Genomic DNA, 26258 nt, shown 5'->3' with positions numbered 1-26258 from the left:
ATGTTATCTGAATAGAGTAAATACAGACACAAAGGAAATTTCAGAGTTTGCATGGAAAAATATGAACATTTTAACTTAGCAGATATTATTAATTGCAATCTCAGATTTTCGTTTTGTTTTGAAAATAACCTAGTTAACAATGATAAATTATTTGAGCATATAAATGGCATGAACAGGCAGGGAGTAGTTGATGAGTAGGCCCAATTGCTAAAGAGAAACAGGCCTACACTCTACATTCAGAATCTCTGGTGTACAGTACATCATAAAATATTCTTGGGACAATGTACGAAACTAGGTATATTGATAACAGGTCCAGACTACACATAATCCCCTAATATACCTGTTATTAGACTATACTGAATGTAATAGTTGCAAACATAAAACACTAACTGCAGAAATAAATTACACAACTGTAAAAACATTTATGTATGGCGAATTCAGAATAGTGTAACAAGACTAGGAGAACTGATCCCAATAGACATGGGAAATAGGTACAGAAGAGGAATATGATGGTTTAAGAGGAATTACAGCTAAATGTCTGTATGATTTTTACACGAACGTGTTCAAAAAGGGTACACAAGGCACTAGAGACCTAAGAATGGTGTTCACAGAGGGGATGTTATCTGATGATGTACATGTGTAGAAAAACAGTGTACTAGCATTGGTATTTCTGTACATCCATCTTGTAATAAGAAATGGGACAGCACTTGTTTCATTCAGCATAGCAACAATAACACCATCAACTATGTGTATTAGCATCAAGTTTCAGTGATACAATCCACCATCTTCAAGCCCCTTCTGGGATGCATCTCTTGTTGAAGTAGATTGCTACTGTTACCTTCATCAGCTTTATCTTGTGACGGCGGCAATCAACTTCAACAATAGGTGTATCTCAGAAGGGCCTGAAGATTGCGGACTCCATCACCGAAACCGGTTGCAATTAGGCCTAAATAAAACTAACATACACAGCTAATGGTGTTCTGGTTGCTACATATAGCACAGGCACTGGTGAACATGGACTGATATTATTATATTAATATTACACCAGAGAGATTGATTTCTTGATAGCTAATAAATGTTTTACGGTCTTACGGAACGTACCTTATCTGATGTGTCTTCGGCTTCGCAAGGGACTGCAACGGGGCCAGTTGCTGCCGTTGCCGAGGAACTAGAAAGCCTCGTCAAAGGCAGAGCAGTTGCTCTTAGCAATCCGCGCCAACTAGACATAGAAACTGAACGCAGCATAATGCTGCGAAAAATCATATCACTTAACTAGATGTTCCGTCTTCAAAGTTCAAATCCCACATAACCTTAAACGCAAAATACACAGCTGCTAAACGCAGGAAGAGCCCGTAGTATTTTCTTCTACACACAACATTTAGCGTGCCATGACATTATTTTCTTCACTATTTTTTCAGGATTCAATCAGAATCCTAGCCTTTTATAATTTACCTCTCATGGGATCAAGACGACTGCGTCTGTTCCACACGCTGAACGAGATTTTTTAATTGTATGTCCAAGCGTCGTAAGTGGATGACATGACGTCTTATTTTCCACCGTGTTTATGTGCTAAAGTAATGAAGATTTACTAACACAAAATTAAATAACATAAATGATCTTGCACCTGAAGATCTTCCATTCGCCCACCTTTCGACACATGATTTCACAATAATATCTCTGATATCTGCGCATCGTTACCATAGTAACGCGAAGTACGCGTGTTCCAAAGATGTCTTTGTTGTCAATGATACGGCCTTGCTTTTCCAAGTCTTTACGGAATTTAACCTTGGTGCTTACCTACGTAGGCATTCCAATAATGTGAACGATATCACAAGGTGTTCAAGAGTACCGTTAACTGTCTACAGCTTAGGAATTCGGTGCTGCGACGAAAGGCTACAATGAGCGTGTCCGAAATAGCAGAGTTTTTGGAGACTCCCACTGGAAAAGACAAAATGATAAGGACGCTATGTTACGCCGCTAAACTTACATCTGCATTGGTGAAATCGGAATCTGCATCGGAAAAATTAAATTCTTTCGGCAGTCAACTGAGTAACTGTCGTGTTATATTAAGGCTGTTCGATGACTTCCCACAACTAAGTTGTACACTGGAGTATGGTCTTGGTGCGCAGGTTAGTATATATATTATTTAATTCCACTCTCATGAAATTTATTTGGAAACAGATGCTGACTGAAACTCTAACCACTGCATTTTAGGAACGTGATGTCTATCTCAGATTTGTCAATGTGCTCAGGAATTTGGTAGATCAAGCGTTCTTTCCAATTGAACACATAGAGTGGCTGGCAGATAACAACTACATTAATGTTCGGAGTGAACCATGGGCTGTATGTAGCACTTGGTGCTGGGTTATCTCACTGGCCTTGTCACTGATGAAGTAAGTACTAGAAGGAACACAAATAAAAGTTTTAATCAAGAAGAGAAGTCCTGTGTCAGTAGTAGTGTAACTCAAACTATTTACTTGTACAAGGTGTTGCACGTTTTGTCTTGTGGAACAGTGTCTTCTCTATGCATTCCATCTGTTAGTGTACTACTGCCTGCGAAGAAAATTGTACTAACCCTGTCCTTTCTTTAAACAATGCAGGTCACTTAGAACCATCAAAAATATGAATAAGCGAAAAAAGTCTCTGAAGGAAGTAGACTCCGAGCACAAGTAAGTATCCAGCAAATTAGAAAACCTAGTTAATTATCTCTCTTCTTCATAGACAATCCATACATGCAGAAAGACTTTGAAACATGAAACATGGTTTCTTTTATTTTTGAAGAATGTTTTGGTTGCTGTGCATGTGTGCTGTATGTACAAGACATTGACAATGAAACATTTTTGTTCCTTCACAACTGCTAGTAAATGTCAGCCTGTGATGTAATCAACAGGGATGCAGTTGTAATGGCAGCAAAGAGACGACGCGAAGTTCTGAGTGCAGTCCGGAATGTGATAGACCTGATCCATGCCATACATTGTCTTCCTCCTGGCTTCCTATGGTCGAGTCGCCTAAGTAGGTTGCAGGTTAGTATGCCATCCCACCCTGGTCATCACAGCTGTACTCATAAACTCATTATCTTATTTTTGATGAGCTAGTTCTTTATTTTAATGTCTAAGATAATTAGGATACCAAGAACTTGAAGCAGATTAACTGAAATCTGCAATGCAGATTGCAAATTCCAAACCACATTGTCACCTTTCAACCTTGGCCAATGCTACAGACCAGTATGTCGCTGCAGCGAAGGTTACTTATTCACATTTTTTGGCTTTGTCAACTGATGATTGTCAGTTTTTAACCTATCCAATACTTTGGGCTTTGTCACAGATGCCGGCCGGAGTGGCCGTGTGGTTCTAGGTGCTACAGTCTGGAGCCGAGCGACCTCTCCGGTCGCAGGTTCGAATCCTACCTCGGGCATGGATGTGTGTGATGTCCTTAGGTTAGTTAGGTTTAATTAGTTCTGCATTCTAGGCGACTGATGACCTCAGAAGTTAAGTCGCACAGTGCTCAGAGCTATTTGAACCTTTTTTTGTCACAGATGTATTTGTCACTACAGCTTACATTCAGAAAAATAATATAGATGCATAATAATATTGTCATTGTTCTACTCTCTTTCTCTTTTACATGTATGGGCTAAAGTTTACAATGGGCTGTCCATGCACAGATGTTGGCAACACCTATGCATGTATGATTAAGAGCAAATGTGTTATTACTTTGACAATACAAACTAATCACTTATCTTCAGCCACCCACCTCCCTAGCCCCATGAAAAAGAAAAAAAATGAAACATTGACTCACAATTCATCTGTTTCGCCGTCTTAGACTTCCCCAACAGCCCTTTGTAAATTTTTACCCATGTATGCTGTCACATGCCACAACACCATTATAGCATAGGATAAAACTGATGTCAGGTATTGGTGGCTTGACTCCATTAAACTTACACGTACATCAAAAAGTGGTAAGAAAACACAAAGCAGCAAACATTAGTGCTCTTTCCCCTGTCAGCCACTATATACTTCATGGGCTTTAATAAACAGGGTTGCTACTGGTAACTTGCTTTCCTCATTTTTGTGTGCTTTTTCCACCTTGGAATTTCAATTATCTTAACACTTTTATTTATCACCTTGTATGATTAACTACTACTTTTTATTTAGTTTGTTACTTGTCACACACAAAAAATTCTTCAGGTTAAGAAGAGAGTACCTAGTGAGGTCAGACTTGTGTTATTTATTAAGTTATGGGAAGCCTTCGATAAAGTGTCACAGTGCTATCAGAAAACGAAATGTGTGATTATAGCATATGAGATGAGAGATATCACTTGTTGTTTATATTTGATGCATACATATAAGAGGAAGATTGTTCTCAAATGCAGGAAGTGTTGTTTAAAATTTGGTGAAAATAGTGGCAGCTGTTGTTGTTGTGGTCTTCAGTCCTGAGACTGCTTTGATGTAGCTCACCATGCTACTCTATCCTGTGCAAGCTTCTTCATCTCCCAGTATCTACTGCAACCTACATCCTTCTGAATCTGCTTAGTGTATTCATCTCTTGGTCTCTCTCTTCGATTTTTACCCTCCACGCTGCCCTCCAATGCTAAATTTGTGATCCCTTGATGCCTCAGAACATGTCCTACCAACCGGTCCCATCTTCTTGTCAAGTTGTGCCACAAACTCCTCTTCTCCCCAATTCTATTCAATACCTCCTCATTAGTTATGTGATCTACCCATCTAATCATCAGCATCCTTCTGTAGCACCACATTTCGAAAGCTTCTATTCTCTTCTTGTCCAAACTATTTATCGTCCATGTTTCACTTCCATACATGGCTACACTCCATACAAATACTTTCAGAAACGACTTCCTGACACTTAAATCTATACTCGATGTTAACAAATTTCTCTTCTTCAGAAACGCTCTCCTTGCCATTGCCAGTCTACATTTTATATCCTCTCTACTTCGACCATCATCAGTTATTTTGCTCCCAAAATAGCAAAACTCCTTTACTACTTTAAGTGTCTCATTTCCTAACCTAATTCCCTCTGCATCACCCGACTAAATTCGACTACATTCCATTATCCCCGTTTTGCTTTTGTTGATGTTCATCTTGTACCCTGCTTTCAAGACACTGCCCATTCCGTTCAACTGCTCTTGCAAGTCCTTTGCTGTCTCTGACAGAATTACAATGTCATCGGCGAACGTCAAAGTTTTTATTTCTTCTCCATGGATTTTAATACCTACTCCGAACTTTTCTTTTGTTTCCTTTACTGCTTGCTCAATATACAGATTGAATAGCATCGGGGAGAGGCTACAACCCTGTCTCACTCCCTTCCCAACCGCTGCTTCCCTTTCATACCCCTCGACTCTTATAACTGCCATCCGGTTTCTGTACAAATTGTAAATAGCCTTTCGCTCCCTGTATTTTATCCCTGCCACCTTTAGAATTTGAAAGAGAGTATTCCAGTCAACATTGCAAAAGCTTTCTCTAAGTCTACAAATGCTAGAAACGTAGGTTTGCCTTTCCTTAATCTTTCTTCTAAGATAAGTCGTAAGGTCAATATTGCCTCACGTGTTCCAACATTTCTACGGAATCCGAACTGATCTTCCCCGAGGTCGGCCTCTACCAGTTTTTCCATTCGTCTGTAAGTAATTCGTGTTAGTATTTTGCAGCTGTGACTTATTAAAGTGATAGTTCGGTAATTTTCATGTCTGTCAACACCTGCTTTCTTTGGGATTGGAATTATTATATTCTTCTTGAAGTCTGAGGGTATTTCGCCTGTCTCATACATCTTGCTCACCAGATGGTAGAGTTTTGTCAGGACTGGCTCTCCCAAGGCCGTCAATAGTTCTAATGGAATGTTGTCTACTCCTGGGGCCTTGTTTCGACAGGTCTTTCAGTGCTCTGTCAATCTCTTCACACAGTATCGTATCTCCCATTTCGTCGTGGCAGCTAATCTATACCATAATTTAATTTAATATGTCAGCAGGCATAAAGACTTGATTTTTTGTTTGTTTTTTATTAGATTGTTTCTGAGCTATAAGTAGAATCCAACACATTTGGCTAACAATTAGGAATACACACCACACCTAATTTAATATGAAATCACTGCATAAATCTATTTGTAGATGTGTCAGAGACACACTCATTGGAAGGACCCTGCACTATTCTGATGCTTCCATTTCCAGTGCACTTTCAACGGAACTAGAGGAAAGCAGGCTTCTCAAAGAATGAACTGGAGGGGTGAAAAAACATTCTAAAACACAGCTTGTTTTCCCATACATGACATGGAAGCAATAGAACAGGTAGATTCCATCTTCCTAGACTCCAGAAGGATGTTAGACAGTGTACCACATTCAGTGTTGCCACAGGTTCTGGAAATCGGGGAATTTCAAACACATCAGGGAAGTTTGAAAAAAACATTGGAAAAATCTCATTTTTTGTCTTAATAGATTAAATGCTTTGTTTACTGAGGTGTCATGCATTGTTGCTGGCTGGTTGCAGCTGGGTACATCTACTGCTTCTCTACTCCCTTATTCCTACTGCTTCTGCCCTCCCTACCAATTCCCTTAGCTTCAAGTCAGTGCTGCTACCACTTCTTGCAGCTAGCCTAGCAGCTGCCAATGAGAGGCAGGGAGGTGTAAGGAGTGGTCTGTTTAGAGAGACCATAGACACAGCTGAATACATGTCCCTCAGCTGTGTCTAAGTTTTTAGACAACATAGTTGTGTGGAGATAACAGCGATTAATTTACTTATAATCTGTTATTCAAAGTGACAGTCACATTATTTATTTTGCCACCAACCGGTTTCAACCCGCGATGGGGTCATCTTCAGGGCAATTTACACTGTAAAGTTATAATATTGGTAAGTAATCATGTACGTAATCTACAAGCAATTAGTCAAAGTTACATAAATAAACAGATTTTTATACCCATTTGGTCGCTTGCTGGAGTCATCACCCTGCCTGTGCACGGTTGGTTCTCTGCATGAGCTTAAATAAATGAATGGGACAACAGTTACCTGAATTTTAAATAATTGTAAATTTCTTGAGATTTAATTAGTTATAATTAATATTTATTTTGTTTTGTATTACAACTGGAACAAACTTTAAAATTTACAATTTCTTGCTTAAGCATTGTAACTACCGTTGGTCACCATGGAGGGCGTTACCATCTGCCCACGTGTTGTTGGCCGTTATTTAAGCTCATGCTTACTCTTGTTCACAGTACAGAGCAAATGCAATTGTTGGCAGTGTCTTTCCATATCAAGTGCGAGGCAGCCAATAAAGAGTTGGTTATGCATTAACATATGAATTAATCACATTTTGTGGACAGCCTTTCTTTCACATTCTGCTTTTGCCCCTTATTGACAATATAATGATTTTGTCTAAGTTCAGAATCTAGGTTTTGCTGACAAAAGATACAAATATTTGCATTGTGTCGGCAGCCCTTTCTTCATTTTCTGCTTTTACTGCTTGCAAGTGATTCTTTTATTAATTTAAACAGCACTTTTGAATTAATTAATTAGTTTGTCTCGAAGGCAGAATATTCACTTCTGTACTGTAGCCTGAGGTCTAGGTTAGTTGGGAAGGAGACAGTTAGGATGAGTTGGTAAAGCCAATGAAAGTGAATATTAAATACAGGTTATAGTGATGGGTTCACCCATAGCAACACAAGTGCCAAAACAATGGAAAAACAGAAAACGAGGACTCAGTGTCCATTTATTTATTCTGTGTGTCTGTATTTTCTCCTGCAAACTAACTTGTTTTCTCTCCAATAATTCAGTTTCATGGCATATTTGTACCTAGTCTATTAAGGTGGCTATTGTGTCATAAGCTTAATAGTCCTCCTGCCATCAAAATGAAAACATTATTGGGTCATTGGCTGTAAAATTAGGTGGTCTGTCATCATAACTTGCCACAACAGGTCACAACAGGTGTTACGACATACTTATTGAGGTTAGGGCACAAATGGCCTGTCATAGTATATAAATCCACGAACGATGGCAGTTCGCGCGGGTCAAGTCGCGGACAGGGACTGTATTGTTGTCAGTTTCAAGCGACAGTTTTTGTAAGTGCATTCACAAGCTCTGCGCTTGGTGGAAGCGTGTATCCTGCAAATTATTTCTCACTTGCTTATGTAGAATTTGTCACTTACCACAGCCATCAGTGATGACAACTTGCAACAAGTAGAATAAAAATTCACTAAATAACACACTACAATTACATTAAACGACCACACTGCATACAACATTCATAGCAGAGTGTTCAAAACACTACCGAAAGTTCATTGGCTGTCGAAGAATGCATGGTGTAGGTGTGCAGAACAAGCCTGAACTTGACCGCCATCATTGGTGACTCAAACTAGAGTGACAGAGGATACTAGAGCAATATGTAACCTCTGCCACACACTATGATAGCTTTCAGAGTTCAGGTGTAGAGGTAGAAATATTCTACGTATATATTTTTTTTCTCTGCTGTTAAAAGGCAAATTGCTGCTCTTAAGAATTTTAATGGGACGTTTCTTTTATTAGTTGACCAGTGTTTTGCTTGTGTTCAACAGTTTATCTAGCTAGTTTGATATTTGAATGTTCCGTTCAGAAATTCTTCTATAGAGTATTAGGAGTTGTCAAGCAGACAAAATTTCGGTATGTGTTTGCTTATTTATTACCTATTAATTTTTTCTCACTGCTAATTTGGTCAAAGATTTTTATGGCTAAGTATCTCATTCCTTTCTGTGCCATATTATGGCTGAGTAATGGATAGTGGAAATTGTTGCTGCTTCTAGCATTATACATGTTCTTTCAAAATGAAGGTATTAAGACTATGTGGCATGTATTACAGTCAACTTACAATTATAGATAATACCTCAAATGAAAGAGCAAATCAAACAGTTTTCTTTCACATGTTCACTGTGGGTACCATTCATCACACCAAGTCGGTAGGTGAGGTCTTCCCAAACCTTGATCAGTGTAGCTGCAATAATCATTGCAACAATGCTGTTTCTTAAGTTGGGATAGATTGGCTGGTAGTGGAGGCACATACACATGATCCTTTATGAACCGCCAAAGGTACGAATCACATGTCATCAGATCGTGTGTGAATGTGGAGGTCATGCAAAACAAGCTCGTGTCATCTGGCCCTTTACAGCCAATCTGTCAGTCAGGTACGATGTTGTTTAACCAATCGTGTGCTGAGATATGCCAGTGATGTGGTGCACTATGTTGCTGCCAAATAAAGTTCTGTGCTTCAGCTTCTTCAAATTCAGGGAAGAGCCACATTTCTAGTGCATAACATAATAAACAACAGTTGCAGTTGTTTCAATGAAAAAGAAAGGCCCATAAACTTTCTGCCAAGATATGGCACTAAAAACATTCAATTTAAGGAAGCTTCGTGGTATCGGTACCATCTTGTGGGGATTTGCTGACCCAAGATGCACACATTATGTGTGTTTGCATTTCCACTTCTGTGAAATGTTGATACCGAAGACGGCACAATCCATAAAATTGTCATGCAGCAACATTTTGTTTGCAAAGTTGGCTTGTAAATGTAGGCTTTAGAGCTTGTAAAAACTGTTGGCAATAAGGACATAGTTGTAAGTGTCTCCTTAAGTCTCCACACTGACATCACCGGAATTGCTAATTCATGACTTGCCTTCCAGATTGATTGCTCGGGGGTGTGCATGAAAGATTCTCATTTGTTCAACACATTCCTCACTAACTCTTTGTCATTCCATACTCTTCCATTTGTGCACAGTTATACAAACAAAACCGTCTGACTTGCTCTTTCATTTGATGTATTTATAATTGTGAGTTGAATGTAAAAAATGCTACAAAGCCTTAAAACCTACATATTCATTTTGAAACACCCTATATTTATGAATATTTTCAAACTGTGATTGATTACTGACAAGAAAGTCCATAAGAGGGTGTAAATGTACTACTGGGCTGTTGTCAATATGACAGATTATTTAAAGAGCTGTGTACAGGATTTGTTTGTAAAGTAATGAGTCTGACCACCAAGCAGCACTCCAGTTGCTAGCAGGATACACCCCAGCAGGGGATTTGTGCTGGGAATCTAAATTAAGCAATGCTCTGGGGAGCAGTCGCATCCGAGCTCTGAGCAGTGAGGATCATGTGTGGTGCAAAAGCTGTTCTTGAGCTTTTGTCATGGCAGGTGCCCTACCATAACATTCCAGCCTACACCACCTTCGTTGTGACCACCTGCCTGGCCTGGATAGGGGTTTCAACCTTGCAGCAGCCACCGCACATCCCCGATAGGAATCTACCAAACGTTTATCTGTTCTCAAAGCTTAAGAGAAGCCTGAAAAGTCATATTTTTTATGATTTTTCCACCAACCGATGGGCTGTCACGGTGTCTCTGAAATAGGTTACAGCAGCTGACTTCCACGGAGCCTTTGCAGCATGGGAATCACATTGGCAGCAGTGTATAAGTGCCCGAGCAGACTGTTTTGAACAGTTTTAACAAAACTTACTGATCAAATCATTAAGTCATTTTACAACACATGCTAAAAAGTACTGTGACCATAACGGGGTGTGGTTTTTTGTTTTTTGAGGATTGGCAACAATGAGTGGCTATGAGGGGGGGGGGGGTTGAATCTTTGCATTTGTAGACCAATTGTGATTCTCAAGCACAACAACTGCTTGCAGCTTCGCTCCTCTATGGTTATCCTGTTTGTGTCAAGGTCCATCAAATGCTGAATTCTTCACTTGGTGTTGTTTACAATAGACTGCATGATGGTATAACCGAGGGAGAAATCAAAACTTACCTCTCTGATCAGGGTGTCGCTGCAGTCCATCAGGTCGTGAAATAGGTTGATGCATCCTTAGTGCGTACACACACTGTTTTTCTCACATTTGATAGAGCAGTGCTTCCATCAGAGATCGAAGCAGGCTATGAAATTATCACAGTCCAACTGTACATTCCGAACCCGATGCCACTACCAATGTTATAACCACATTTGACTGTCCTATCGAAACCTGGCTAAATGTGTTAATTGTGTTAGGGATGCTCGTGAGGGCAATTGCCCGCCTCCTCCTCCCCACTGTATTAATTGCAATGGTGACCGTGCAGCAACATCGCAAGAATTTCCTGTGTATCGCGATGAGTGGGTTGTCCAGGAGATCAGAGTGAAGGAAAAAGTGCCTTACCCTGTCACTCATAAGTTGCATAAATTGTTGGCCAGTCAAAAGCCCTGTGTTTTACCATCTGGCACTCACAGTACCATTCTCGTAAACCTCGCTGCACAAAGAATACTGTCACGCAGACTTGCAACCTCAAAATCAGCACCGTGGTTGTAAAATCACCCATTGTCACAGCTGCATTCTCATCTCATTCTCCTCCAGCTGTGCAATGAGCCCCCAAATTTTCACCAAGAGCGTCAAAATCACCTGCTACACAACCGGCAGGCCAGAAGGAATACTCCCGCAAAGACTCGGTATGTCCCTCCAGCTGACAGACATCAGAGTTTTCATCTGCCAACCGCAAAGTCTCCAAGAAATGTGATGTTTATGTGGGTCCCTGGTCACCTTGGTCAGATGGGAAACGAGGCTGCGGTCCTTCTACCTCCACCCGCTAGTTCTTCCATTCCTTCCGATGTGGTCTAGTGGCTAGCGTTGCTGCCTTTGCATCACGGGGTCCCAGGTTCGATTCCCGGCTGGGTTGGAGATTTTCTCTGCCTGGGCACTGGGTGTTTGTGTTGTCCTCATCATTTCATCATCGTCATCATCATCATCATCATTTGTGACAATGTCTAGATTGGACTGTGAAAAAAAATTGGGACTTTGTATGGGTACTGATCACTGCACAGTTGAATGCCCCATAAACTAATCATCATCATCATCTCTCATTCCTCCTGATGATCTCTGTGTTGCCGTCTGTCAGCAGGCATCATCACTGGTCTTTCCTTTTCGGGAACAAGCTCCAGGGAATTAAACCTCTCCTGGCGGCTTGGCTGACCACCTCTAAGCCCTCTCACAGCGAGGAGATCATTTTAGCTATGTTGCATATTGGGCACTGTCGCTTTAGCCATCACCATTTGTTAAGTGTTGATCCCCACTACTTTGTGCTCATTGTCGTCAACCTTCGACAGTTCACCATTTGCTGACTGAATGCCCTTTTTTTAACCATTTACATTCCAATCTATGTTTGCCATCTGAGTTATCGGCCATTTTAGCGAATGACACGTGGGCTGTCGACCGTATTTTACTTTTTATCTGTTGTGGCAATATGGCGAAGGACATTTCATCTTAAGTTCAGTACCTCCATTGTCTCTCTGGCATATTTTATGGACCTTCCTCCAAAAGGAAGTCTTGTTCTTACCCCTCTTTTCTTCCAGCGATTGTGCTTAACATGTAGTCGCTTTGAACTCCTTTTTCATATTAGTGTTCTAAGGTGCGTATGATCTTAGTTGTTTTTGTGCCCTGAAACACCACAAAACAAACACCTCCCTCATCTGTGTTGACCATGGAAAGTTCTATTCTCCCTGCCCACCAGATTGCACAGTTTTCTAGAGAGAAAATAAAGTACAAGAATACAAAAATACAAGACTCTGGACAAACTCAGTTACCAAGAGGCCAGGAAGAAGCATGAGCACTTGCACCCAACGTGTCAAATAATGTCATACACTACAGCTACGGCAACGTCGCCCTCTTTGACGATGATGCTTTGTCCCATTACACTTCTACAGTGGGCCCTCAGGGCTGCTCAACCATGCCTGCCCCCACGATGGTCCGGGGCACCTATCTTGCTGCTTTCCCCACATGTACTTTGGGATTGATGGCGTCCCACCCACTAAGAACATTAATCCCCATCTGTCATCCAGAGACACATCACCTTCATCCAGGCTCTCTCGCCAGGAAGGGGTCCCTCGGGACAAGTTCTTTCAAGGCTTCCCATGGTCTGCAATGGTACACCAGCTAGTGGCCGCAGGAGCCGTTGGCTGCTCACTGCAGGGCTTTGCAATCCTCATCCTTGCCTGAAACTGATTCAGAGAAGCCCTTGCAATCATCCAAACCCTCTAATGAGAGGAAAGATGAGAAAAAGTCCTCCAAGAAGAAGGACATTCCTGTGTCTTTCACACCACCAGATCCTGCCTGTTCCATTCCTGTTGCTGAGGCAGAGATTCCGGTGTCCCCTCAGGTCTCAGTCCACACCACACAATGGAACCCAGAACCCATGTACACTCCTGGAAATTGAAATAAGAACACTGTGAATTCATTGTCCCAGGAAGGGGAAACTTTGACACATTCCTGGGGTCAGATACATCACATGATCACACGGACAGAACCACAGGCACATAGGCACAGGCAACAGAGCATGCACAATGTCGGCACTAGTACAGTGTATATCCACCTTTCGCAGCAATGCAGGCTGCTATTCTCCCATGGAGACGATCGTAGAGATGCTGGATGTAGTCCTGTGGAACGGCTTGCCATGCCATTTCCACCTGGCGCCTCAGTTGGACCAGCGTTCGTGCTGGACGTGCAGACGCTTCATCCAGTCCCAAACATGCTCAATGGGGGACAGATCCGGAGATCTTGCTGGCCAGGGTAGTTGACTTACACCTTCTAGAGCACGTTGGGTGGCACGGGATACATGCGGACGTGCATTGTCCTGTTGGAACAGCAAGTTCCCTTGCTGGTCTAGGAATGGTAGAACGATGGGTTCGATGACGGTTTGGATGTACCGTGCACTATTCAGTGTCCCCTCGACAATCACCAGTGGTGTATGGCCAGTGTAGGAGATCGCTCCCCACACCATGATGCTGGGTGTTGGCCCTGTGTGCCTCGGTCGTATGCAGTCCTGATTGTGGCGCTCACTTGCACGGCGCCAAACACGCATACGACCATCATTGGCACCCAGGCAGAAGCGACTCTCATGGCTGAAGACGACACGTCTCCATTCGTCCCTCCATTCACGCCTGTCGCGACACCACTGGAGGCGGGCTGCACGATGTTGGGGCGTGAGCGGAAGACGACCTAACGGTGTGCGGGACCGTAGCCCAGCTTCATGGAGACGGTTGCGAATGGTCCTCGCCGATACCCCAGGAGCAACAGTGTCCCTAATTTGCTGGGAAGTGGCGGTGCGGTCCCCTACGGCACTGCGTAGGATCCTACGGTCTTGGCGTGCATCCGTGCGTCGCTGCGGTCCGGTCCCAGGTTGACGGGCACGTGCACCTTCCGCCGACCACTGGCGACAACATCGATGTACTGTGGAGACCTCACGCTCCACGTGTTGAGCAATTCGGCGGTACGTCCACCCGGCCTCCCGCATGCCCACTATAAGCCCTCGCTCAAAGTCCGTCAACTGCACATACGGTTCACATCCACGCTGTCGCGGCATGCTACCAGTGTTAAAGACTGCGATGGAGCTCCGTATGCCACGGCAAACTGGCTGACACTGACGGCGGCGGTGCACAAATGCTGCGCAGCTAGCGCCATTCGACGGCCAACACCGCGGTTTCTGGTGTGTCCGCTGTGCCGTGCGTGTGATCATTGCTTGTACAGCCCTCTCGCAGTGTCCGGAGCAAGTATGGTGGGTCTGACACACCGGTGTCAATGTGTTCTTTTTTCCATTTCCAGGAGTGTATATTGATGCCATAACCCCTCGACTAGTGGCAGCAGGTGACTCTATGGCATAATGTGCCCCCTTGGTCCCTTCATGGCATCACAGTACATCAACAACATTATTTTCATGTGGAATTGTAGCAGTTTTTCCAACACCTGGGTAGCTACATCTTTCAAGCACATCACCTGCCTTCTGATTTGCCCTTCAGAGACTTGGTTTCCAGCAGCTCAGACCCCAGCCCTTCGTGGATAGTGCGGATATTATTTGAATCATGCTTTCTATTACAGGGTGTCAGGCGGAGTTTACATATATATTCTAGACACACCATATAGTGAACTTGGGCCTCTTAATACACCTTTGGAGGCTGTGACTGTTCGGGTAAGGACATTTTAGGATGTTACCATCTGCAATGTTTAGCCCTCTTCTGCTGGTGTCAGTGTCTCAGGACTTAGTGTTTGCATTGATCTCTCAGCTCCCCCCACAGTTCTTAACGGGTGATTTAAACACCCATAACCCTTTGTGAAATGGAACCATGGTCACTGGTTGTGGTAGAGACCTTGAAAATTTAGTTGCATAACTTGACCTTTGCCTCTTGAATATGGGTACCCTTACACCTACACAATTCAGTGTGCCGCACAAAACCTTCTCAGCCGTAGACCTTTCCGCTTGCAGCCCTTGTCTTCTCCCATCCACCCACTGGAGAGCCCATGATGACCTGTGTGGTTACGGCCACTTCCCTATGTTCCTGTTCCTCCTTCAGTGTAACTCCCCTGGATGCATGCCCAGATGGGCTCTCAACAGATACCAATGAGTGGTCTAGAATAAAACTACAGCCATTGTTTCGGCAGCCGATTTAACAATCCCCTGTTCCACTGGCCTGCCCCAATGGAGGACAGCACCTTGGTGGTCCTCGGAAATTGCAGAGGCCATTCGAGATCGCAGATGGGCTCTCCAATGCCATAAGCGGCACCCATATATGGAGCACCTTATTGCCTTTAAGCAGCTCCATGCCCGGGTGCACCACCTAATGGAAGCGAGAATGATGGGAACAGTATGTTTCAACCAGCGGACCACGTGCCTGCCCTTCACAGGTGTGGGCTAAGTTCAGATGTCTGTATGGATACCAGACATCTGCAGGTGTACCTGGTATTACCTTAAATGGCATTGTCTGCATTGATGCAGGCACCATAGTGAAATGTTTTGCTCTGCGCTATGCTCAAGCATCAGCATCTGAAAATTACCAGCCTGCCTTTCGTGTCCTAAAGCAGTGGAGTGAAAGCAGTTATCTTTTACTGCCTGCTGCCTGGCACCATATAATGCTCTGTTCAGCGAGTGGGAATGCGTCAGTGTCCTAGCGCACTTTCCTGATACTGCCCCAGGACCAGACCGCACCAACAATTGGATGAACATGTACCAGTGGATTGTCAATGTCATATCCTTGCCATCTTTAACAGCATCTGGAGCGAGGGGAGTTCCCATCGCAATGGCAAGAAACCATCATTGTTCCAATACTGAAAGCAGCTAAGTACCCTCTAGAGATGAACAGCTATTGCCCAAATAAGTCTCACCAGTGTTCTCTTTAAGTTGCTTAAATGCATTGGGAGCTGGCAGCTGTGTTGGCTCCTTGAGTCCCAGGGGTCTTCCGGCTCTGTCCCAAAGTGGTTTTTGCCAAGGCCACTCCACAACTGATAGTCTGCTGTACCTGGAGTCTGCCATCTGAACAGCTTTTGCCTGACGTTAGCACCTTATAGCTGTCTTGTTCGACCAGCAAAAGGCTTGTGACACTGCATGGCGACACCCCATCCTTGCTACTGTACGTGAGTGAGGTCTCCAGAGTTGGGCCCAGCTTTCATCCAAAACTTCCTGTTGCACCATATTTTCCGGGTTTGAGATGGTGCTGTCCACAGTACCCCCATTTTCAAGGGTCCTTTAGGGCTCTGTACTGAGTGTCCCTCTATTCCTTGTAGCCATCAATTGTCTAGCAGCAGCTGTGGGTCCTCAGTAACACCCTTCTTGTATGCTGATGACTTTTGTCCCTACTATTTCTCTTCTAATGTGGGTGTTGCTGAACATTGACTGCATGGTGCCATATAAAAGGTGCAGGCATGGACCCTCGCCCATGACTTCCGATTTTCTACCTCCAAGACTCGTTTCAAACACTTCTGTCAATGTCGTACCATTCACCCACTGCCTGAGCTTTACCACAGTGACCAGCTACTCAATGCGCTGGTCTCATATCGCTTTTGAGGATTAGTCTTCGATTCTCGTTTCACATGGGTTCCCCATCTTCACCAGCTTAAGCGAAAGTGATCCTTCTGCAGCTTTACAGAGCCCTGATACAATTCCACCTCGATTGTGAGAATCTGGAATAATGGTTCAGCATCACCCCCTCAGCAGTGCGGACATTGGATCTGATACACCACTGTGGGGCTCAACTTGCAACAGGAGCCATTCGAACTAGCCCTGTGAGCAGCTTACTTGTGGAGGCTGGGGTCCCTCCATTGCTGGCTAGGTGCCAGCAACAGCTTGTCAATTATGCTACCCACATTCATAGCTCCCCTAAGCATCTGAACTACCATCTCCTCTTTCCAAACCCTGTTATCCATCTCCTACAATGGCAGCCCTGATCAGGAACTACCATCACAATCTGCATCCAATCTATCCTCTCTGCACTTCATTTGTTTCCTCTTCCACCTCTCCTCTGGACCAACTTCCATATGCCTGCATGGTGCATCCCTCGGCCACAGCTTCGTCTTCACCTACGACTAGGTCCAATAAACTCGGTTCATCCCGAGGCCCTCTGATGCCAATTTTTCTCCATCCTTAGCTCATCCTCAGGGTTCAGTAGTTGTCTACTCTGATGGCTCAGTGGTTGCTGTTCATGTAGGCTTTGCTTGTATTCATGTGAGAAATACTGAACTCCTCTTCTTGTTGGTTGACTGCAGTGTTTTCACTACGGAGTTGGTAGCTGGTGGGTCCTTTGTCATCTGGAGTGACGACTTGAGCAGTTTTCAAGCTCTTAACTCTGTTACCCTCACCACCCCATGGTCATTGCTATCCAGGATTCCCCGCATGCCCTTGAACAGTGTGGATGCTCAGTGACCTTCATCTGTTCCCCAGGCCACATAAGAATCCTGAGGCATGAACTTACTGATAGCCTGGCCAGACAGTCTACCAGAAAACCGACTCTTGAGATCGGTATTCCGGAAACAAACCTCCCATCTGTATTACAGTGTCATGTTTTAGATGCCTGGAATATGGATTGGCTCACTCTGACTTCACCAAACAAACTACAAGTGATAAAGGAGACTGTTAATTTGTGGAGGTCCTCCATGCAGGCCTCGCGCCTGGACTCTACTGTCCTTTGCCGGCTCTGCATCGACCATACATAGCTGACTCGTGGTCATCTCCTTCGTAGCGAGTACTCACGTCACTGTCGATGTGGTGCCTGTTTGATGATAGTTCAGATTTTTTTAGCCACCCTGCGGCAGACTCGTCATCTTCCTGACTTGCTACCCCTGATGTTAGGAGATGATGCCTCAGTGGCTAACTTAGTTTTACATTTTATTTGTGAAGCAGGCTTTTACCACCCTCTTTAAGGGAGGGCTGCTTAATCTTATCAGCTCATTGAGAGGTTGGCAGAAGACTTCATTGCCGCCTCTGCCCAGGCCATGCTGCAGCTGTCTGGGCTTGGTGGTCCAGTACAGGACCATCCTGCCTTCTCTTTTGCTCTTCTCCCCCCCCCTCCCCCCCTCTCATTTGGTCTGTTAGAGTTGTTTGTCTTTTGTCTCTCTATGCTTTTCTTGGCTTGTGCGTGTTGCTAGTGATTCCAAGGCAGTCGCGGAGCAGAGTACCTCTGGTAAGTGGTGGGGGCTGTGGGATGTATGTCCGTCCCCTCATTGCACTGTTTTGGGGTCTTCCAGCTGCTCCCTAGATGGGGCAACTTGCTTGGTTTTCTCTGTTTGTCTCCCTTTCTTCTTTTTGACCCTTACCTGAGCTTCACTGACATAGGCAGAACCTAGGGGTTTTCTACCTCTGGGGTTTGCATAGTAGGCTTTCTCTGATCTACATTCATATATAGTCGTGTCTGTTAGAGGATGAAGGGACTGATGACATAGTACTGTGGTCCCTTTAAGCATCCAACCAAGCAACCATCACAATTTTTAGATTTTTTTTCCCTTCACTTGCAGTGTCAATCCTTGCTTCATACCAAATTTCATGATTGTAGGCCAATGGGAGATACCCTGTAAGTTTTGATAAGTGAGTTTGCAAGTATCAAAATATGTGTGAAGTCTTATATTGTCAGGGAGAAGGACAATTCCCTTCGTCAGCATGCTGCATCTTTTGTTTTGAATCGCTCTGCGTAGCTTTCTCAGGGTTTGGCAGTATGCTTCTGCATTGATAGTGGTTCCTCATTGCATGAAGTCGACCAACAAAACACCATGCTTATCCCAAAACACTGACACCATGATTTTGTGCTGGGACAGAGTCTCTTTGGCCTTCACCTTTTCAGGCAAGTGTGTGTGTCTCTATTCCATGCTTTGTTGCTTCGATTTGGGCACGATATGCGAAACCCATATTTGGTCTCCAGTTACGATCTGATTCAAGAAGCCATCACCTTCGTGATAACAAGTCAAGAACTTCATCGCACACTCAAATCTTTGGTTTTTGTGGTCCTCTGTTAGGAGTTTCGGGACCCAACGGGAGCACCGTTTCCTAAACTTTAGGTGTTCAGAAACAATTTTGTAAAGCACTGATCTCGACACGTCAGGAAATTCATTTGAGAGACCTGTTATTGTGAAGCGCCTGTTCTCACAAATCCTCGCTTCAACTGAAGCCACCAAATCGTCTGTAATCAAAGAAGGGTGACCAGAGCGGTCCTCATCATGGAGTTGTCACAGCCATCTCTGAATTCTCGTACCCACTTACGCACTTTGCTTTCACTCATAACAGTATCACCGTACACTTCGCAAATCTGTCGAATTTCTGCAGCAGACAGGTTCCTTGTTGACAAAAACTGTATTACTGAGCGAACCTCACATGCGGCGGGCGAGTTGATAGTCTTCAAAATTTTGAAAGCACAGAACAGAACTGTACAGGTTAGCTACAGAGCTAAAACTGAGCACAGTTTACCCCAAGGCATGCCAGTACACAACGTACGCGCTTGTTGCCATTGCGCGCGAACTACTAGTGTCTACAACAAGACACATCTTACTTTAAAAAAAAACACGCCTCGTACTTGTTGACTATTTTTAAGACTGTAGTACCTCAATCAGTATACTAAGGTCTACAGTCCCCTTGCAGTGTAAAAGATTGGAGCTTCTAAGTCAATTCAATCAAAAGATACAGGCGTTTACATAATGTATGTCGATACTCGCAAACACACTCATCAAAGCACCCCCTTGACCTAGAATCATGAAATTTGGCAATAAGCAAGGTTTCAAAGTTGAACTAGATGAAAAATTCAAAATCACCTGCGATTTATTGGACAGTTTTGACTGGGAAGTGTTAGACCACCCACCCTACGTCCTGATTTTGTGCCGAGCAATTACCATCTGTTCCTCCACCTCAAACACCACCTCAGTGTTAACTGTTACAATGATGACAACAACGTTAAAATGGCAGTGAACTCTTGGTTATTGGAGCAGGTGGCAAGTTTTTATGAAGAGGGTATATTAAAATTGGTTGAGAGGTGTGATATGTGTTTGAACAAACTTGGCAACTATGTCAAAAAATAGAGTGAAGTATGTACTTTCTGAAAATAAATTTCCTTTTTTGAAATAACCTTTCGTTGTGTACTTATGTTCAAATGGAACCTTACTTGAAAAAAAAAAAACATGCCTCTTATATCAACTGTATTCCATAATTTTTTTTTCAAATACACTTTTTCTAAAAAAATATAAAAATCTAGTAAACTTACTTTTTGAAAATGACTTGTACCACTCCCAATCTCATAACTTTTCAGTCAAACCCTGCGTGTATGATATTCATTAAATGTAAATCGTATAACATGTGGAGTGTTTGTGATATTGATGTTCTTCTTTCCTCAGGTTGGCACTGTGGGAACACTGTCATCTCTGCTCGGTCTTTACATGGCTGTTACATCATTCCGAGCCAACAGGGCCTGAGCACATTCAACCGATGTTTCCTATAGGGCAGCGTCTGCAAACAGAACAACTGTTGCAGATCTCTACAACGTCAGCCTGTTATACATAGTATAAATCTTTAGTCTCAGTAAAAGTGTTGGATGCGCCTGCTCTCGATAACTGGCAGTTGCCTAGTATTATACAAATGTAAAGAGCGCTAAAATACCTTTAAAAGATGCATCTACCTGTTCTTGGTGTAAGGTAATTTTGTGTTTAAATGGTTTGGAGCTTGTGGGCAAATGACACAGGTTGATGATAAACATTAACAGGTGCTAGCTCTGCACATTTGTAGCAATCTTCAGTCTGCAGCAAATTGCCCCTTGAGGCACGAGCTACAGATCTGAAGTGAAGAGGACATGCTGCTGTATGGTTGGAAACTAGCGTATCAACTTCTTCTTGCTCTTTGCTTCTCTAAACTTCCTTTGAATTTCTATGCCTCCAGATTTCTCACATATGTAGTACTTCATCTTGGGTAATGATATATTCAGTTCCTTCTCAAATTCTGGTATCTTGTCAATCCAGCTCATCCTAGTTGTGAGCAAAGGGTTTGGTTTAAAGACCTGTCCGTGCGGTGTCTCTGGTGTAGGCATGTCGTTTGGGGGTTTTGAGGTGGCATAATTGGGCTCAAATGTCCAACTGTTAGCTGTTATATTTGCATTCTCAATACTTCCAAACTATGTGCCTCACCAGAGACACCATACAGGTAGGTCTTATAGAAATATGAATAGTACAAAAATGTCTATATATGTCTAAAACAAATGTAACATTTTTTGAGCTTGTCTTCCAGTTTTAGTTCTCAATGCAGACAAGGAATGTTGGCAAGTGCTAGTGGTCTAAAGTAAATAATAGAAGGAAAAAGATGATGGCAATTTTCAAATCTATATGCACGAGATACTATTGGCAATTTAGGTTGGCAATTTTAATAATTCACACTGTGACCAGCTTTGGATTTTTAAAGTTCAAAAGCAATATTTACATATAGATGTAAACCAGAAATACAGCTCATCATTACAAGTTAGCAATTTTGCTGTTAGAGGTATGTTGTAAGCTTGTTGCTTTTTTAAAATCCAGTTGTCACTGTAGGATGTGCTTAATATATTTTCTCTTGTCATTGCTTATTACAAGAATGAGTGAAGCTATTACCGTCTGATAATGCAAGTGATAGAAGGTAATCATTGACTGCAAAATTGAGCTGTAGACAAACATAAAGTAGATTGAAAAAGTTGCTGACCTAAGAAACAAAGCAGTCTTGGGCTGGGCTCACACTGTTGTCCTACCTAGCTGCCTCTCCACCACCCAACCTACTATATCCTGTGATACACATGACTTTAACTCAAAAGGAGGACATTGTCCAAAATCTCAGGAACTTTTGCTGTCTTTAATTTTTATATTTTTTCGACTAGCCAGAGGCACATGCTGAAAGCAGTTTCTGTTGTGTTGACAACTAGTGAAGGCATTGCCAAATGAAACAGTGGAAAATCCAGTATGGAATAATGATAGTATTGTGAAAAGGATAGATTGTTACTCGTCATATAGAGAGATGTTAAGTTGTGAACAGGCACAACAAAAGGACTGCTAAACATAAGAGTTTCGGCCATAAGGCCCTCTTCTAATATTGACAACACACACACACACACACACACACACACACACACACACACAAGCACAACTCAAACGCAGCTACAGTATATGTTGAGTAACAATCTATCCTTTTCATAATATAGTGAAGGCATTGTGAAACCCTCATGTTAGGGTGCTGTTGACCTCAGATGTTAAGTCCCATAGTGCTCGGAGCTATTTGAAACACTCATGTTAAGTGTCAAACAAATGTAAGATAACTGTATTGTGAGTGGTGAGTTTTACACCTTCCATAATTTGTACTTCACCCAAGGCCTTCCAGTACCAAGCTAAGGTTAAGGTTGTACTTTGCAGAGTGTCGTGAATAAAGTTGAAAAGTAATATGTAAATATACAAAGCCAATACAAAAGAACAATGGGAATGTAAATGATGGAAATGTCATATGTCCTTGGAACCTATTGTACGCAACTGTTCTAATGAATTATGGAATCACCTTTTAACCTTGTGTGTGGGTTACAGTTACTTCTTCATCTTTGTTAACTAATGTGTGTGCCAAATTTTAGCAACAGGAAAAGTTACCAATGTTAATGGAAGACTGATTGCCTTGATTTTATGTTTGTGATTGTACTCTTTCCTGTTTTTATATATTTGACATACTTTTTAGATTCTAATTTGTCAAAGACAACTGTATTTTCAATCAATCTGACAAGCATGTTCCATGTTGCACATAACATCTGGACCACTTTTGTTTTCTAGGTCTTATCAGTTGTCTCTCCAATTTCTGTATTAACTACATCTCTTCCAGTTACATTTGTTCCAAGTGAATGTCATAGAACTATAAAAATTAAATGTCAAACATGAGAAATGTGTTCACTTAGCTGACACCCACTTCTACCATTACTTTTTTCACTGAGTTGACTGAAAGCAGACTGAAGGCAATGATTATTATTTTCACACTAACATGCCGGAAATACATTAGTGTTTCATTTTTTCCTATTACATTGACATCACAATAAAGTAATCACATGATAATGTACTTTCCAGGAACTGGACTACCCAGACTCTCAGTTTCAGAAATGAGTGAAAATCAAGGTGAATAAATATTCAGAAAAGTTGTAGTTTATCAATTTTGAATATGTCAGACATTACCAGTAACACAAGTTACTACCACACCCTTTACGGTACAGTGGAACATGTACTCAATTAACTCAGTTTTTCCCCTGCAAAAACAGTTTTTGTAAAGCAATGGTGGGTGGGGGAATAGCAAAAAAATAATTTTGTATGTTTGTGTGTATGCATGCATGTGTTTGTGTGTACTGAATCTTCAAATGATGTATTTATGGTCTTCCAAGCCTAGAACTTAACTTTACACAAAGTTGCTATATGTACTTGGTTGCTTAATCTTGCCATATTTTAAATTTTTGTTGATGAATTAGTCCAAAAAGTTGAAGTATTTCTAGAATTATATTTTTTGTATTGTTTTTACAGTTTATGGTTGTGACACCTTTGCAACTGCAATAAGTCTTCAAATGGGCCAAACTAATTATTTCTTTTGCCACAAATTTGATCTTATTTCTAATTGTAGAATTGTCTCTGAATATTTTTCTGCATGACAAATGAATGGAAATATGCAAATTAAACCAACTTTCTGACATCAGTATCAGAGAGAGTAACAGCTGCTAAATCTAAATGTGCAATACCTGTATGTGATATTCTGTTGACATCTGTACCAATATTCAGAAACATCAACTTTACTTATTACCATTCTTCCATGTTCTGCTGCTCTGTGTTCCATCCAGTCTTGTTTATGCCAGCAAGACGAAATAGAGAGGTTGTCGTACTTACATGTGCTAGTGGTATGAAAATGGTCTCGTGTGTTTTTTTTCCACTCGGGTTGTCCACAGTGCTCAGTGGCAATACTTTGAAATAAAACAAAATATTCCTAAAAATAAAGACTTATTGAAGTTGTGAAAGACTATAAAATGCATGTATTGTGTTGTGTGTATATATTGAGCTGATTGCTTTAGTGGCATTGGTCGTTATTAGGCCTGTTTACAGTTTGTATACAGTATTCTAAACTGATCTTTTACTGCGACTATTGTAACACTACTGGTAAGGTAATAAGATTAGTGGAAATTGTCGTGAAAAGGAACAGTCTTTGTGCATTTATATATACACGTGCCATCTGTCTGGAAATATTGTATGGTGGAAGTGATATTGGTGGTGACGGTAGTAACATTAACTATCCAGACAGCATCTATCATTAGTACCAAGTATTCAGCAGAAAAAAGTTATCTTTACAAAATATTTGCTCAACTTTGAGAGCATTCCACTGATATTGTCCCCAATTTTGTACAATGTATAAGAATACCATGTTAAAAAAATTAGGTGAATTTTAGTATACAAATAAATTTTATTTTTTCACATGGGGTAGTTTTTGTTTTGTTTAAATCTCCTTCTGAAAACCTTTTCTGTATTGTGTCACTCTGTCCATTTTTTATTTAACCATAATGTAACATTGCTTAAAGTAAGCAACGTCTTGTAATGAAAACATATGGTGTGATTATAATTTGTTGCTGTCACAGTTGGAACAAATCATTTCACGAGGCAACAATATTTACACTGAGACTTAGACAAATCTACTGTTAACTTCCTTAATTGTGTCTTCTAGTGAGAAATTTAGCACAAATAATGTGCTAAGGAGGCTATATTTCAGTGTGATTCAGAGGCTGGGGCACTGAATGTCTAATCCAGTTGGAAGCTTTATACAGGATGAGCTTTTCACACTGTTGTATTTATATTCTAATCTTATGTCAGGTAAGACAAATGTGAAATTGTCTGTAGTACAAAGACAAACTATGCTGCATAGATTTTTAAATTTTTTTAAAAGAATGTAGTTTGCTAGATATAAATTAAAATCTTTACAATTTATTGTAATATTAATTTAAAACACAAGATACTTATATACAGTAAGTGTAAGTTTTCAACTGTAAGCATGTAAATTCTTTTGAGCAAGGAACACAGAAAACTGTGGACTTTATATTAACATCAATCATTTTCAGTTACTTTTATGTAACCTCGTCCTGACCCCTACCTGCACCTCCATGCTTCCTACAGTAAAATAAGATCAGGTCTCACTGCTGTTTCTCTTGCGGTTCTACTTAACTGTTTCGTAGATGAGTACCTATCTTTGTTTACCGTCTTGAAAGGGTATTGCAAGTGACATCGTCCTTTTACCTCTTCCAGTGCTGTAATTGTCTAGGGTAGTTAAATATTCTGTATTTAGTTAAAAGTTGGTGTGAATACTATTTGTTCAATGAGAGATCTTGGTGCCTCGAAGAGATTTATTGCTCAGGAGAATGATGTGCTTGCATCCCTGACCTGTCATATGATTTGATGTACACTGTTTATTTTGTCGTTTAATTGCAGCAACCGATCTCTCACGAGGTCACATGAGGTATCAGTGTTTAGTTATTGATGGATGTTGATGTTTCTTGTGAATCTGGGTGCACTGACAATCCGTCAGACAACTTGATTAGCGACAACCTGTATGTGCTGCAGTTGATAGCGAGACCCCAAGTAGAGCTACAATAGAGAATTACAGGTAGGACCATGGTCTCATACTTTCCCATCCATCTTGGATGACCATTTATGGAGAGCCTCGGATTGACCAACGATCTCTTGGAGGTGAATGTTCACTGCATGGATATGACCACTAGTGAGAAAGGTTGTTTTGCAAGGGATCTCTCTCTCTCTCTCTCTCTCTCTCTCTCTATCTATCTATCTATCTATCTCTGCTCACACACACACACACACACACACACACACACACACACACACACACACCTACCTATACAGCTATAATGTGCTGGCTTAGTAAGCAGTGCAGGGACTGTAATTCTGCAGGTAGACTAGTATGATGGGTTGTTTTGAGTAGAGTGGGTGAGGAGAAAAAGGTGG

The 26258-nt window shown here is 41.9% G+C and overlaps 2 protein-coding genes across 2 annotated transcripts in view; one reads left to right on the top strand and one right to left on the bottom strand.

Moving 5' to 3' along the window:
- The window catches only part of LOC126109868 (FAST kinase domain-containing protein 4), an 80979-nt gene extending 79326 nt beyond the window's left edge, over positions 1–1653 (bottom strand). Inside the window, exon 1 of the mRNA XM_049914934.1 lies at positions 1102–1653. Coding sequence (XP_049770891.1) covers positions 1102–1263 — 162 coding nt within the window. The 5' untranslated portion in view covers positions 1264–1653. The remainder of the gene's footprint in view (positions 1–1101) is intronic.
- Positions 1654–1753: 100 nt separating this feature from the next.
- Positions 1754–24722, top strand: LOC126109869 (peroxisomal membrane protein 11C). The gene is made up of 5 exons (XM_049914935.1): positions 1754–2129; positions 2215–2393; positions 2601–2669; positions 2891–3023; positions 20625–24722. Exons 1-5 carry the CDS (start codon positions 1899–1901, stop codon positions 20700–20702), a joined length of 690 nt encoding a protein of 229 aa, XP_049770892.1. The 5' UTR covers positions 1754–1898; the 3' UTR covers positions 20703–24722.
- The last annotated feature ends 1536 nt before the right edge of the window (positions 24723–26258 follow it).

The sequence above is a fragment of the Schistocerca cancellata genome, chromosome 12 (assembly GCF_023864275.1).
Source record: "Schistocerca cancellata isolate TAMUIC-IGC-003103 chromosome 12, iqSchCanc2.1, whole genome shotgun sequence".
Lineage (NCBI taxonomy): Eukaryota > Metazoa > Arthropoda > Insecta > Orthoptera > Acrididae > Schistocerca > Schistocerca cancellata.
Note: the sequence above shows the minus strand (reverse complement) of the source record. Positions and strands in the feature narration are given on the sequence as shown.